The sequence below is a fragment of the Antechinus flavipes genome, chromosome 4, assembly GCF_016432865.1.
Source record: "Antechinus flavipes isolate AdamAnt ecotype Samford, QLD, Australia chromosome 4, AdamAnt_v2, whole genome shotgun sequence".
NCBI lineage: Eukaryota > Metazoa > Chordata > Mammalia > Dasyuromorphia > Dasyuridae > Antechinus > Antechinus flavipes.
Genome location: NC_067401.1, coordinates 472,711,421 through 472,726,673, shown reverse-complemented (window position 1 = coordinate 472,726,673; position 15,253 = coordinate 472,711,421). Strand labels below are relative to the sequence as shown.

Here is a 15,253-nt window from a genome sequence, read left to right as displayed (position 1 = left end):
GGCAGCTAGGGGGTGCAGTGGAGAGAGCACCAATCCTGAAGTTAGGAGAACCCGAGTTCAAATGTGGCCTCAGACACAACACTTCCTTAAGTGACCCTGGGCAAGTCACTTAATCCCAATTGCCTCAGCAAAAGAAAAGAAAAGTGGGCTTGAAGTTTTCAGTAAAGGATTTACTAAACACTGACTGTGTGCCAAGTATTTGCTAAGTGCTGGGAAATTGCAAAATCCTTTTAGAGATCCCAAATGAGGAAGATGGAATGTTAACATGTGAATGTAAAGGAGAAGGCCTGGAAATGTGGCCTGAGCATTGAACACTTGGAGGAGGGAGGGTCAGGGGGCACATTTTTATGCATCTAGATTTTGTTGTTTACAAAGCACATCCTATTTTTTCTCATTCATTTATGTGATAAGTTTCCAGATGTTTCCTATACATTTTTGGTTAGTTCTCGTTCGACACTGAATAGAGGTCAGGTCAGAGCCCGTCAGTGAGCTGTCTCATGAGAGTCACGTTTACACGTAACGCCAGCATGGGCTCACACCTGGCTCGCCTACTTAGCTCACTAGTCCCTGGGGCCAGAGGTCGTGCCAGGATACCTAAATGTCCACTAGGACTTGAGCTCAGGCCTTTTGGACGGTCACTGAGTTTCTTTCTGGTCCTTTATCCTGTGATTATGAACTTCTGAAAAGGGATCCTGGGAGAAAGGGCTTTCTGGTAACTGCTGCTGCGTGAGTGGTGGGGCCAGTGATGCCCTTCCCCTGCCATCTTATAATACTGGGACTGCCCTTGGTGATGTCAAAACAGGGGGGTTGAGGCAAAACTGGTTTGCCCCAGTCTGCATCATCCCCATCATTTCTGGGAATGGATTAAGATCTGATAACGTGACTCAGGCAAGGAGCGTGCTCTCATAAGCCAGCTCCGGGGCGGCCACTGAGGGACATAGCTCCTGAGGTCAGAACTTCCAGGGGCCATGCCGGCTTGTGCCGGGCAGGCTGTATCCGAGCCCTCGGCCTTCTCTGCCCCAGTCACGCCAGCTTCTGGAGGGGTTGGGAAGAGACCGGGGCACTCACTGAGCAGCGCTTGGCCTTTTGGGATCCAGCCCTGTGTTGGTAACAAATAGACCCAATGTTTCCAAAGCAGATCAAGTTTTAGGACCAGAAGCTTATTTGCATAAACTTGCAGAGCAGAATCTTCAGCAACTCAGGTGTTTCTTGCAGTGGGAATGCAGCTGATTTCCTCCATAAAATATTAACTAGTAAATCATGTTTATCTAAAAAAAATTACATCACAGCAGTTTATTTTGGTGTACAAAATGGGCTTCATTCCCCATTCTGCCTGAATATCTTCTAGGGGGGCAAGGTGGGGGGTGCTCCCACCCTGAGGGCAGAACTGGAGGCAATGGGGAGACTGGATAGGAAGACAGATTGTGGCCTGACAGAATGAAAAGTGGCTCTGCTTGTCCCCCACTCCCAAGCTCCTCAGAACAAAACGGAGGGGGAAGTCTGCATGAAGTCCCGGAAGGACTGCTGAGGTCAGGATCGATTGGCTCCATCCAACAGATGGATGGATGGATGGATGGATGGACAGATAGATCAGTGAAAGAAAAAGGGAAAGGGAGGAAGGATATAAGAGGGGGCAGAGAGAGACAGAAGAGAGAGAAAGGGAGGTAAGGAAGAAAGGAGGGGAGGACAGAGGGAGAAGATAGGAGGGGACAAAGAAAGCGAGCAGGAGAAGAGAGGGATGTTCCTCTGTGACGCCCCACCTCCTGACTCCGGCGTTTTCAGACTGTCTCCAGTATCTGGGAATCATCCCAGCCTTCTGACTTCCTCCAGATCCCATCCCAACCTCCCCGCTCCCCAATGTCTTCCCTCTATTGAGTTCAGGTTGTGTACATGTCACCTCCCCATTAGATTATATATATTATAACATAGACATATAATTTCTGGAGGCTAAGTACTAGCTTTATTTGTTTGGTATCCCAGGGCTTAGACAGACAGACAGCTGGATAGATGATAGAGCTTGCAGAAAAAAGCTTATTATGAGCCAGTCCCTGTGCTGAGCCCTGGGATACAGACTTAAACAAGAAAGCCAGTCCCTGCCCTCCAGAGGTTTACCTTCTAATAAAGGGAGGCAGTCCGCAGTCAGGTGCTGGAAGGGGGGGGAGGTAGAGAATCCTTGCAGGGGAGCGAGCCTGGAGGCTCCCCAGTCGGAAGAGAAGGCTGCACTGGCAAGTGACCCTTGGCAGGTTACTCTTTTTCCTCAGTTTCTTACCTGAAATGTAGCAGTAATAGCCCTTTGGTATCTCTCACTCAGGCTTCTTGTGAGGAATCACTGCAAATTTGAGAACACACTAGAGATGTGATTATTGTTAGGGTGAGCAGTGGGGCCCTCCTCGAGGTCATTCAGCAAAGCTGGCTGACTCCTTGGGTCTGTTGGGGAGGAGATTCTAGATTGGGACCTAGTAGACTGAGTGAGCCCTTGAGATTTTGGGGGGGTCTGTACTCCCCAAGCCTCCCAGATCAATCCTTATGTATTTAATTTCACCCCCTCCCTCCCTCCCTCCCAGGTCCTGTGGCCTAATGACACTGATATCCTGATTAGGATCCAGGGTGCTCTCCCGATTTGTCTTCTCCTTTGTAGCTTCCTGAGCTGTAGAGTAACAGGCCTCGGGACCAGTTACTTAGTTCAGGCAAGTTTCCTGTTATAATGGCAAATATTACCACCCAGCTGGGGTTGTGAATGAGGTCTCTGTCACATAGCACATGGCCTTGTTCCTTAATTGCCAGGGTGGAATTAATTTGCTCTTCCTGTTTCTCTTGTGACAGGAAGTAGATTTCCTTGAATTTAACTTGATTAATGAAGGCCTCTGAGCCCCCGAGCTCTAGTCTCTACCGCTTTTAATCCTTATGAAACGGAAGGTCCTCATTTGATAATTTTGCTATGTTTTTTTTAGATGGATCACCCACTGGTTGAAAATATTGAGCGTGAAGCTTTTCATCTCTGCTCCCGTCTCATTAATGGCCCGTATCGGCGGACAGTGAGAGCCCTGGTCTTTACATTAAAGCACCGAGCTGAAATCCGCGCTCAGGTCAAGAGCTGCTCGCTCCCGGTCAACACGCTGGTGCAGACTTACAAAAAGTGACCTTCGTAGTCATCCAGCCCTGGGGAGCGGCCCCGGGCCCACCGAACGCTGGCCGCCTTCCCCTTTTCAAAGGCCTCTTTGAATTTGGGTGAGGGGGAGACCCAGCCGCCATCAGCCTTCTCCAAGGGCCGTTCCATTCAGAAGGAGGGCACGGAGAACAACAGGGGATGGGCCCCAGCATCATTATCCATAACAAGTGCCACTGTCTAAAAGCATCAATGGCGCGCCGGGGCCCTCGAAGCGCCATGTTTGTGATCACAAAAGTAGGCCAGGAGGCCGATGGGCTTATTGTGGGCTTGCCAAGGAGGCCTCTCAATTCCTTTCTGCCGTTGGGCCGATAGTGCCTCTCCCTCGGCCCGCCACCCCGCAGGTAACTGAAACTCAATTACTGCCAGGGCTTGGTGACGGCCCCCAGCGTTTAGATAGCCCTGGCGCTCTCAGAACTCGCCCATCCGTCTCCCCTTCACTGTACCCCGGGGTGAGCCCCCCTCTTCCCTCATCGCATTTATCTGAATGTCTCAGCTCTTCCTCGAAGAGGCCCCCATGCTGGGGCCTCTAATGAGCGTGTGGCCGTAAGCGGCCAAACCTCACGCTTTATTTGAATGCCCGGCTATTAGAGATGTAGAGGAGACGGATAATGAAATTTCTCTCTAAACAAGTTGGTTGAGAAAAAAATCTATTTCAGCAAATGATGGCTGGACTACAGGGCTCCTCGAGTGATTATGTAAGTGCAATTTGCCTTTTTGAGGAGTATGACAATAAACCAAGTGTTTAAAAACACACAAACATTGACTTGTTTCTTGGAAAGCCCATTGGACCCGAAACGTGTACCGGTCGGTGTCTCAGCTTCAGATTTGAATCTTTCTGTGCTGCTGACGCTTTTCGGAATCACCGTCCGAGGCATTACGCATAGGAGTGCCACGCGTGCATGAATATCGGTCCCTGGGATGGTGTCTTTAGGCTGGGAGGGGGTTGGGATTGGAAGAACTTTCCCAGGACCTCTTGCAACCTTCTCCAGGTTTAGCAAGATTGAGATCCCCTTGCCCAGAGGAGCTGCTTAATGACTGCTCTTTGAGCTACATCAGGTGTATTGCTTGTTCTGCCCCGCTTTAGGAGGACAGGCCCGATGCTTCGGATGGGCAGTGTCCAGGTTTCCTTGCTGAGCCGCTCTGCCACCCCCTCCTTTCAGATGGGAGGGTGCCTTCACTATTTAAAGAGGGGGCCCAGACCTGTGCTCCTGTTGGGCCAGGGAACTCTCAGAGGGAGCCTTTCCTCTCACTCCTGTCACTTGTGTCTGAGAGAGCTGCCTAGATCTAGCCCAGAAGGGAAGGGCTTTTCTGAGGATCACCAGTTTACATCGGAGGCAGGACCCAAACCCAGCTCTTCCCCTCCGGCCACTGTGCCGCGCTCTTAGTAGCACGCATTTATGTACAACCCTGGGGCTTTTATTATCCCCATTGTACAGAGGAGGAAACTGAGGCAGTCGACGGCTAAGCCACCTAAGTCACCTTTATTAGTCCCAGCCCTTTGGTCTGCAGCTTACAAGACTCCTAATCCTCATTTTAGTGATGAAGAGCCTGAGTTAGAGGCACAGTGACCCGTCCACCATTAGCATCTGAGCCGGTGTTGAGCTCCAGGTCTCCCCAGCTCCAGCCCTTCTGCTGCCGCCTGCGCCTCCTGCTTTCCGATTGTCTTTTGTGTCTTAACTTTAGCCCTTCCTGCTATAGTCTGTCGGCTTCCTCTTGGCTCCCGAGATGGCTCTGGTCACTGCCCACGGACACACGTGCACGCACACACACGCTCGGAAGTGCATTATCAAGTGACCCTTTTGTGAAGAGACTGAAACTGGGGAGGAGAGAGCCCCTGGTGAAGGGTGACTCACAGCCCTCTGTTGATCATGGATCTGGGCCAATAATTGACTTTCCTTCTGGGTTGTCAATACCAAACAGCCACCATATGGTTGAGACGTTTCGGAAAGAGTCCCCGTGATAACATCTGTCGTGGAAGGCAGCCGGACCAAATGGGTCATGTGGAGTAGCATGGGTTGGGGGCTGTCCAGGCCTATCTCGCCGGAGACCACCCATGACCTTGGCTCAGAACTCCAAGAATCTAAGGAATAAGCTGTTTTATGTAAACCAGAAAACGATTGTGGAATTTGTACAGGGCAGCTTGGAGCAATTGAGGCAGCAGACGGTGAAAAATCAGGAATGGTTATGGAAGGAAGGGATCCTTATTTCTAATGGAATCAAGAGGCCACAAGTAGTGGGAAGAGCACTGGGCCTGCAGCCACCAGGGGATGTGGCCTTTATGCTCAGCTCTGCCCCTACTGCCTGGGTCATTCTGGCCAGTTTTCTCCCTTGTAAAATGAGTATGTCTGACTAGAGTCATAGAAGCGCAGCATCTTAGAAGGGATCCAGAGGCCACAGAGTTCAGCCCATGGCCCATTGGGCCCATTAAAGCAAGCCAGACAAATGGCAGCCATTTTTTGAGAGACCCCCAAGTAGGGGAGGTCCCACCACATCCCACGGCAGCTCAATCCACCTTGGTTTTTGGTGGGAAGTATCTCCTGACTTTGATTCTAAATTTCCCTTTTTTGCAACCTCTACTCATTTGTTCTGAGTTCCAGTCCTTGGGGTGAAACCGGACAAAGTTTGTCTACTTCCCATGTTTCAGCCTTTCAACTACTCAGGAACATCTCTCGTGAGCTCGTGGAGTCTTCTTCTTACCTCTGTGTCTTGATCTTGAAGCCCTCTACCATCTTGGTCACCCTCATTGGTTGCATCTTTCCTTTCTAGCCTCACCAATGAGCCTTATCACTGAATAGCTAAAAGTGAGACCCACTAGAGACCTTAGTTTAAAGCCAGGGTCCCCCACTGCAGCCGGGGCCATCTCCAGTCTTCCTGACCCCTGAACCCAGGGCTCTGGAGGAGATAGCAAGGCTGGTGACCTTGCATGGCCCTCCCTCCCTCCAATCCAGTTTACTTGCATGTCATGGCTCCTGCTCTGATTATCGTGGTTGTCTTTGAGAATGACGGACAACCAACCACCTTCCTAAAGTGTGATGCTGCAAGCACAAGCCTCCAGATGCCGTCCGCCCGGGAAAAAGGACATTACAAAACACCCGGGTGACCTTGGGCCGGCCACTTAACCTTCAATTTCTCATTGCGCCGCTCTCTCTTCCACGGGAAGAGGATGAGAGACTTTATTGAATATACATCATCATTCCCCTGATCTGGCAGGTTAATAATCCTGTGAGAAGGAAAATTAGGTTAATTTGTTCTGCCTGTTCCCAGAGTAACCACATATTGACAATTTCTTCTTCAAGATGTCACCTAACCATCTTTGCCTTTAGGTCCCACCTCCTGCGAGAAGCTTTTCCTCATCTCCCCTAATGCAGGTGCCTTTTTTCTGTTGTCATATGTCTTTTTTCCTAGTCATTTGCATAGTCTCCCCCAATGGGCAGTGACTCCCAAAATTGGGGACTGATTTTTGCTTTTCTTTCTATCCCTGGTACCTACAGCGTTTCCCGGCGCATAGTCAGTGCTTAACAAATGCTTGCTGATTTGACTTCAGATAATCTAGTCTTTAGTTTCCCCTGAAATCAAGGGCAAGATTCTTGTTTTTCTTCCCAGGTTCTTTTTACCTTCTTTCTAAATCCGATTTTTCTTGTGTAGCAAGATAACTGTATAAATATGTATACAAATATTGTATTTAACATATACTTTAATATATTTAACATGTATGGGACTGCCTGCCATCTAGGGGAGGGGAAAGGGGGAAGGAGGGGAAAAGTTGGAACAGAAGGTTTTGCAAGGGTCAATGCTGAAAAATTACTCATGCATATATTTTGTCAATAAAAAGCTATAATAAAAAAAAAAAGCAAGGGCAAGTTCAGTGCTCTATTTTGAGCAATACATCCCCCCCACCTTTTTTTTTTGAATCAGGATATTTCTTTAATCCTATACGGGTAACTTCCCGCAATCACACCTGCTGCTTGTTTGAGGATGTCATGCATTTGGGCCAGATGACTTCATTCCTCCCGATGGGCTCTCGCCATCTCCTTGTCTTGGGTTTCGATTCCCGGGATGTCACAGAGAAATAGGCATTCTCATGTTGTCTGTTGTTACTGTCCCGTGCACCCCAAGCCACAGTCTTACCCTTGTTTCCCCTGATAGTTTTTTCTTTAATACCCTTTCTGACTTTAATTATCCTTTCCAGCCTTAATTCATTCTGAGCATTAGCCATTATGACATTTTCCCCAGACTTTGTCATATATCCCATAATGTCAGTCCTGTCTTGGGTCTTCCAGAAGCTAGAGTGGCCCAGTGGATAAAGCGCCATACCTGCTGTCAGGGAGATCTGAGTTCAAATCCAATGTCCGACACTTAATAGCTGTGACCTCAGTTTCCTCGTCTATAAAAATGGGGATAATAATAACCCTTATCTCCTAAGGTGGTTATGAGGATGAAGGGAAGTAATTGAGAAAGCACTTTGCAAACCTTTAAGTGACACATAAATCTGAACCGGTCGGCGAGTTCACTTGGCATCCGTAATGATTCCTTCACAAACTCTGTCCCCGTCAGATTTGTTTTCTCACCTTTATAACCGTAGCTATGACAGCTCCCGCTGTCCTTCCTTCATTGTGTCGCTCTCTCTGGTACCTGGCTTGATGGGGGTGACCGGATGGGGCCAACCTCTAACCCGCAGGTGATTGGAGCCCGACAGAGCAGGCTAGAGACAAGAGCGTCAGGAAGCAAATGAAAGTTTAGTTTCAAAGTGAGGGAAACACCTGCCAGCAAGGACACGGGTGCCGGGGCCCACCCTTAGTGAGGGAACCCACCTTAGCGCAGGCAGGTCCCAACACTTACACGGGCGGCTAGGCGATGAGCTGTGGCTCTGGCAACAAGGAGGCAACTCTGAGCTCAGAGAAATTTTGGTCAAAGGAGCATCAGGAACAGACTGGAAGAAATTAACCCAACTTCCTTTCTCAGGATTATTAACCTGCCCAATCGGGAAAGGATGATGTGTGTTTGGTAAAGACTCTTATACTTTCCTCTGAGTCAAATTTTTGTCAAAGCAGTACAACAATTATATGTTTTTGCCAGAGACCGAGATCATGCAGAAGGCGAGCGCAGAGGATTGTTGTTAAGTAAAACTCAGGGTCTGAATTCTGGAAAACAGAGCGTCTCCTAATATTGTGACAGTGGACGTGACTAAGCAATTTGCTCTATCCCTTGTTCTTTTTACCTTAAGCCTTTTTTGATCAGACAACTCTGGAATACATTTGCTAGCCCTTGTTAGATGCACTCTATCCTTGTCTATGCATTTGTGTTTGCTTATTTATCCCATCATCTGGGAATCCAAATCTCATTCCCTGATGGCATCTTCCCTTCCCAAATCAGTTTTTTCCTTGCATCCCTTATCTTCAGTACTAATAGGCAATAAAAACAAAAACAAACAAACAAAAAAACTTGTACCGCTAGATTTCATAATCTTTAGCCATACTTAGTTTTTAGTTTTCAGGTTCCTTTCAGAGTATCAGACGAACCAGTGAAATTCAGTGGGACTCATTTATGTTTATGGATTATCTCTTGGGTACTTGACCCAGGAAGACAATGGATCACTTCCTTGCTGATGTCAGGGTGATAAAATGCTCCCTCAGTTTCCCTAACGGGCATCACCAACCACCTCGAGTCTTCTTCCAATCCCACTGATCACGTCCTAGAAGGTTTTACAGGATCCTCCTCTGGAGAACAAATACCCGCTTCCTCCTCACAGGGCCCCGCTCTCTTCTCTTTAGGAAGAGCCTCAGATCTGTTTTTTAGGTCCAAAGATACAGCTGTTCTTTCCCTTCACCCCCTCCTCTATAAGACATTTCTCCTGCCCTCCGATTTCCCAGGTCACTTTGCCTCTGCCATATCAGACCCCTTTTCCCCATTGAAATCCCCACGAGTTCAAATCCAGCTTCAGACACTTCCCAACCGGGTGTCGCTGGCAAACAACTTCACTTCCTGATGCCTCCGTTTCCTTATTTGTAAAATGGGGATGATAATGGCAACTATCTCCCGGGACTGTTGTGGGAACCAAATGAGATAAAGTGTGTTAAATACTTTACAAATCTTAAAGCATTATATTTTTATTAGTGTGAAATATTCAGGAACCATTAAATCCTTTAATTAAATATTGTTCTTATCTTGCAGGGCCCTCTCGTTCCCTATTCCCCCAAAGTTGAAAGTATCATATCCACCACCAGTATTTCCTGTGAAAATATCTTTCAGTTGTAGTATGTATGTATCTGTATATATTTGAATGCATATATACCTGTGTGTGTGTTTATCCTAGGTATCCTAGGTGCTGTTGCCTGTTTCATTCACATGTAAGCTCCTTGGGAGTGGGGACTGGTCAATATTTGTTTATTTATCCCCGGTGCTTAGCACAGTGCCTGGCACATAGCCCGATGACAATAACTGCGTTCCAGGGTCTGTAATGAGTAAATAAATGCTGATTGGCTGACTGCCTGAGCTAGCACCCATGGCAGCTATTGGGCAGCGCCAGGCTGTGCTGTTTCCCCTGAGAGAATGTAAGCTGCTTGAGGGTGGGAGCCGTCGGATTTGTACCTTGGTTTATAGCACCTGGCACCTAGGAGGCACTTAATAAATGCTTGTTGACTGGTGTGTTGTACCTGGTTTTCAGGAAGGTCTTTAAAGTCCCGGGGGACAGCTTGAGGGCCCAGATGCAGAGAGAGCATTTGGAATATGAGCTGGAGTTGGCTGGATCTGGGACTTGGTCGAGTGCCCGGACCCGAAGTGAGGCAATGTCACAGGGTTCTGCCCTGGAGCCGGTTCTGCTCAGTGTTTCTACAGTGACTCGAATGTCACAGATGTCCTCGATGACACAGAAGCAGGAGCCCAAATCCTAAAGTTATGGGCTGAAAGTTGATTGTAGAGCTCCCAAGCACGTGGAATTGAGAACTCCACTCTCGGTAGAAAACAGGAAGATGAAGAGCTCCCCTTTCCGCTTTCATTTCTTCCTTGGCTTATTTTGGCTTCCTGGAGAAGAGAGCCAAGCTCCGGAGAAGCCCGGGAGGGGGGACTTCTGTCGAGAGCTCGGAAGCCTCAAGTATGTCGGAGACAAATGGCTCTTTGGCCGAGATCCTTCAGGGGTGGTGGTTAGGACGGGAAACGATTGCCAAGATGGGCTCTGGAGATTTGGAAAGCGAGATGCCTGTTATTCGCAGCTCTTTCCCCCTTGATGCATGGGGGGAATGGCTGCCTTTCAGGGCATCCGGGGAAGGGAGAGGGTCCGCCCGCTGGAAGACACATTTGATGGCAAGAGCGGCTTTCAGCTGCGGTCTGGCTTCAGGCTTGGGGATCGGAAGCTCCCAAATCCTTATCCTCAGCCTCTGCTGCTTACTTGTTCAGAATAAAGCTGTTTTTCACAGAGCCCTTGGAAACTTGAGAAATGGTACCATGGATAGAGCTCTGGACATAGAGTCCAGTTTCAGGTCAAAAGTCCTGAGTTCATACCCTGTCTGGGATAACTTAATAACGGTGTGATTTCCTCATTTGTAAAATGGGGAAAATAACAACACATGGGGCTGTCGTAAGGGTCAAATATGACCTTATGTACAGTGATTTATAAATCTTAAAATACTATATAAATACTAGCAGCTATAATTATGAACAAAAAAAACTCCCATTTGACGATTTTATCAAATGTTTTCTTCAGAAAGGTAGGTAACACCAGCCGCACGACAGTGGAGAAGATTCCCATAAAGAGACAAAATCGAATTTGAACCCAAATTCCAGAATTCTCTCCCTCTGAAATGAACTTTAATTTTTTTTACTAGAAAGGCTCTAATGACAGCGTATAGTGCCCTGGAGTTTTACAAAGTGCTTTTCTTCCAACCTCTCTCCAAGGGAGTTAGTCTTATTATCCTCACCGGGCAGACTGGGATGGGGAAGGGAATTGGTTACTCTGTAAGTCAATGAAAGAGCTGGAGCTGGCATCCAGATCCTTCGGCTCCCAAGAGGCTCTTTGCCCTACAGCTTATCGTTTCATAGATCAGGAGACGGAGGCCCAGAGGTGTCTATAACCACACAGGTCATTCTTTCTTGTGTTCTTTAGACAGCAGGTCTCCTAAGATCTGGCTAAGAACTGAGGAACTCTATTTTCTGGGTAGATTAGCTATTTAAGCATCAAACACACACACACACACACACACACACAACCTTTGAATTGCAATATATAGGGGAGGCGAGTTGTTGTTGTTTAACAAATGATGGTTAGAATTGAACAGATAAATATTGTTACAGAGTCCCAGATCTGAAAAATGCCAAGAGTCACTGATAATGCATTTCCCTGCTCAGCGGTGAAAGATGGGACAGCTGGATTTTTTCATTTATAGAAAATCAAGTTTTTAAACTTGTTCCTGTCCACCCCATTTGTCTTCCATTGTAGCCTTAGCCCTGAGGAGCCTCGCTTTGAGATTTGTAACTTGTTTTACACAAGAGTTTATCACAATCAGACCAGGGTGAGGGCTCAGTTTGTTACTGCCGGTTATTGAGATGAGAAACAGTTGATCTATAAAATGAGGTTCTGGAAATCCCATTTATTTTAGTCACACTGACATGGACAGTTCAGGGGAGCTGACTAGTTGGAAATCTCTCCAGGTTAATTCTACCTTTTACGGTTCACACCGGAAAGCAAGGGAGGGGATGCAGAATGACTTGGGGGCCCTGGGATAAAGGGGAAGAGCAGACATCAGATTTATAAATGACATCCCACTGAGAAAGGGTAGATCATACAAGGGATGAGTGAACTGAGATCACCGAGTCCTCAATGGGTGAGTGAGTGAAGTGGTAACTCAAAGGCAGGACCAGAAGCCCCACTGCAAAGTCTTGGAGGGAGCGGGTGGCTTGATTGGTGGGTGCCCTTCCTGCTCAAAAAGGAAAAGCATCACATCAGTGTCGGGAGCAAGGACAAGGACCTGACCGTGAGTGACCGGACCGACGTGAGCTTTAAAGGCTCTACTGCGTCAGGCACAAACGGTCTCTCTGAACGTTTGGAGAGGAGACGGCTCTAACTTTGCATTTCACGCTTCTTTTTTAAAAATTTATTTTTAATACGCATTGCTTTATGAATCATGTTGGAAGAGAGAAATCAGGGCAAAAGGGAAAAACCATGGGAGAGAGGAAAAAACCAGAAAAGAGAAGTGAACATAACATGTGCTGATTTGCATTCAATCTCCATAGTTCTTTTTCTGGATGCAGATGGTGTTTTCTGCCCTAAGTCTATCGGGACTGCCTTGGACTGAGAACCAAGCCTTTCGTGGTGGGTCATGGCACATTCCTGCTGTTAACTGTGTACAATGTATTCCTGGTTCTGCTCGCTTCTCTCAGATCTCACGCTTCTAATTCCCCTTTGCTCACAGAGCACGGCGCCTTCTCTGACGCAGGCACCCATGTCGGGTGGTCCCGTGCCAGTGTTTCCCACATCCCCTCATCAATTCAGAAAGACCTGAGAGTGCTTTCGTATCATTTCTTCTGACCTCCATGTGAGCACTTGCTTTGTGGGGTTCATAAAAGAATCTTTCAGGCAAACGTCCATTTGGCCATTGAACAGGGCAGCCTATGGAAGTTTGTGATAGTTTCTGCATTTGGCAGTTCGGCTCTAGAAGGGACCTCCGCGTTGGGTACTTTATTTTGCCAGGGGACCTTCAGAGTCCTCCCCAGACAATCCAAATGGAGGCGATTCCGTTTCCCGGATGGCGCTGTTGGACTCCCAGGTTTCACGGAGCGCGCAGTGGGGTGCTCCCTTTCCCCTCGGTTTGGTGGGCAGCCGAATCCTTCTCTCCCATGTTTGGAGTCTCCCGGTCTAGCTCTGGCAGCGCACGTGTCCACCTCATCACCTGTGTGTGTCTGTCTGGGAAATACACTGTCTGCGTAAGGGAACTTCGCCAAGCATTCAGAACTTCTCCATTTGCTGCATCAAGTGCATGGGGAAGGCAGGAGAGGCAACAAGAGGACAGGACCCCTTGCAGGGCTTTGACGAGGAACGGGAAGAGAAATAGAGGCTGTAAACCAGAGGGATGACAGCCGCAAATGGCATTTTCTCATTGTGTGTTTTTAGGGATGGAGATCTGGGCAATGAAGAAACCTATCAAAAGGGAGGGATTGAAGTCCAGAGGGACACACACACACACACACACACACATACACTCAAGGGGAAGAAGGGAAGAGGGAGGGGATGATCAGGTATCACAGTCCTGGAAGAGACGATAAAGATGGAATCAAGGGCCCAAGCAGAGAGATTGACTGGGATCAGGAGAAAACATAGCAAAGAAGAGGGAAGGTAAAGGTGTGAGAGGGTTTCTTTTTGGGGGGTGAGGAGTTGAGAGAGTTTTCTCAGAAGAAATAGGAAAGTTGGCAGGAAGGATGAGTTTGTAAGGAAAGATAATGATTTCCATTTTGGAGCTGGTGAAGTTGAGATACCAATGGGACTTCCAAGTAGAAATATTCATCAGCTATCTATTTGGAGTTTATTGTGAAATCTGCTAGAAGATATTGGGTCTAAATCTAATTTCTGCCAGAGGGATTTTCAATTTTCCCAATAGTTTTTGAGAAATATGGTCTTTATCCTAATAACTAATGTCCTTAGGTTTATTGCCCACTATGCTGCTATGTTAGATTGCTTCTGGATCTTGTTTACCAATCTATTCCATTGATCACTTTTCTATTTTTTAATCATTATCATTTTACAAGTATTTTTTCATAAACAGTTTTATTCCTCCACATCTCTTAAAAATGTCAGAGAAATTACTGCTTAAATAAAGTTGGATTTAACTTGAAAAAAAGAAATACTCATCAGGCAGTGACTGAGGTGGAACTGGCATTCAGGGGCATAATTAGGGCTAGATACTTACTAGCTATGTGATCCTAAGTCATTTAACACCTATTTGACTCAGTTTCCTCATCTGTAAAAGGGGGATAATAATAGCACCTAGCTTCTAGGATGATTGTGAGGCTCAAATGAGATAATGTAAGTAAAATGTTTTAAAGGGCTATATAGATGCCAGCTCTTATTATCATTAATATTAATTATCATCCCTGCAGTTTGACTTTCCACTAGCCCTCTTGGGTTGGGGAAGGAGAGTACATTTGCGTGTTGATCGGTGCCCAGGTATTTTGTTGTCTCTGAATAGAACATAAGCCCTTAATGGCGGGGGCTGTCTTCTCTTATTTATGTAGGAAAATGTACCCAGAGGCTAATAGCAGGAACATCTAGTAAACATAATAAATATTTATATCCCCACGAACCACCTAAAATAGTTCTTCCATGCGGTTTATACTCTTCAGTTCCTCTGAGTCGGGTTTATGTTCCTTTCCACCCTGCTCTTCAGTCCTCGATGATTTGGGATTTTTCTGCTTTGGAAAGCCAAGCTGGGGGACGTTTCTTGGCTATTTCAGGGACAGATTTGCGAGGGCAGAACAAGATACTGGGGCTTGAAGGATGGCAAAGGTTTGTCCAAGGTCACGGACGGATATTGTTGAGACACCGAAAACAGCATGTGAAGATTGAAAGGGCCCTGTAATCATTCACTTAGGGTGTTAATGATGAGAAGGGGCTCAGAATATTAAGAATACACATCTTTGATGTTTAGTGATGGAAGGAACTTTAGAATGTAGGATGTAAGGACTGGATTGGAATTGGGTAAATATCGACTACCACGGCCTGAATAGCACATAGTTATTAAGTACCTACTGTGTGCCAGACACTGTGCTTAGTGCTAGAGATACAAGAAAGGCAAAAACAGTACCTGCTCTCAAGATGCTTAGAATCTTAATTAAGAAGACTTTTTTTTTTTAATAGAGAGGGAAACTTACAGTAGGTAAGATGTCTGTCAGCTTGACCTCCTTCCTGGCTTGAATTCAGCCTTGGAGAAGTCTAGGGTCTGATGCTGGCATGATAAAGAACTCTTTATCCCCCTATTCTCCCTACTTTATGCTTCTTCAGGGGCTTTTTCATTTACCTCTAGTTCCAATTATTAGGAACAATTATGAAGAATTACAAAGATGCCCATGGAAAATGGGTCCAAAATAGCTGTACTACCT

The 15,253-nt window shown here is 46.9% G+C and overlaps 1 protein-coding gene across 3 annotated transcripts in view; it reads left to right on the top strand.

Moving 5' to 3' along the window:
* Positions 1-3,926, top strand: part of TCEANC2 (transcription elongation factor A N-terminal and central domain containing 2) — a 31,355-nt gene extending 27,429 nt beyond the window's left edge. For all 3 annotated transcript variants that reach the window (XM_051999638.1, XM_051999637.1, XM_051999639.1), the window contains one exon: positions 2,952-3,926. In XM_051999638.1, coding sequence (XP_051855598.1) covers positions 2,952-3,140 — 189 coding nt within the window. In that variant the 3' untranslated portion in view covers positions 3,141-3,926. The remainder of the gene's footprint in view (positions 1-2,951) is intronic.
* The last annotated feature ends 11,327 nt before the right edge of the window (positions 3,927-15,253 follow it).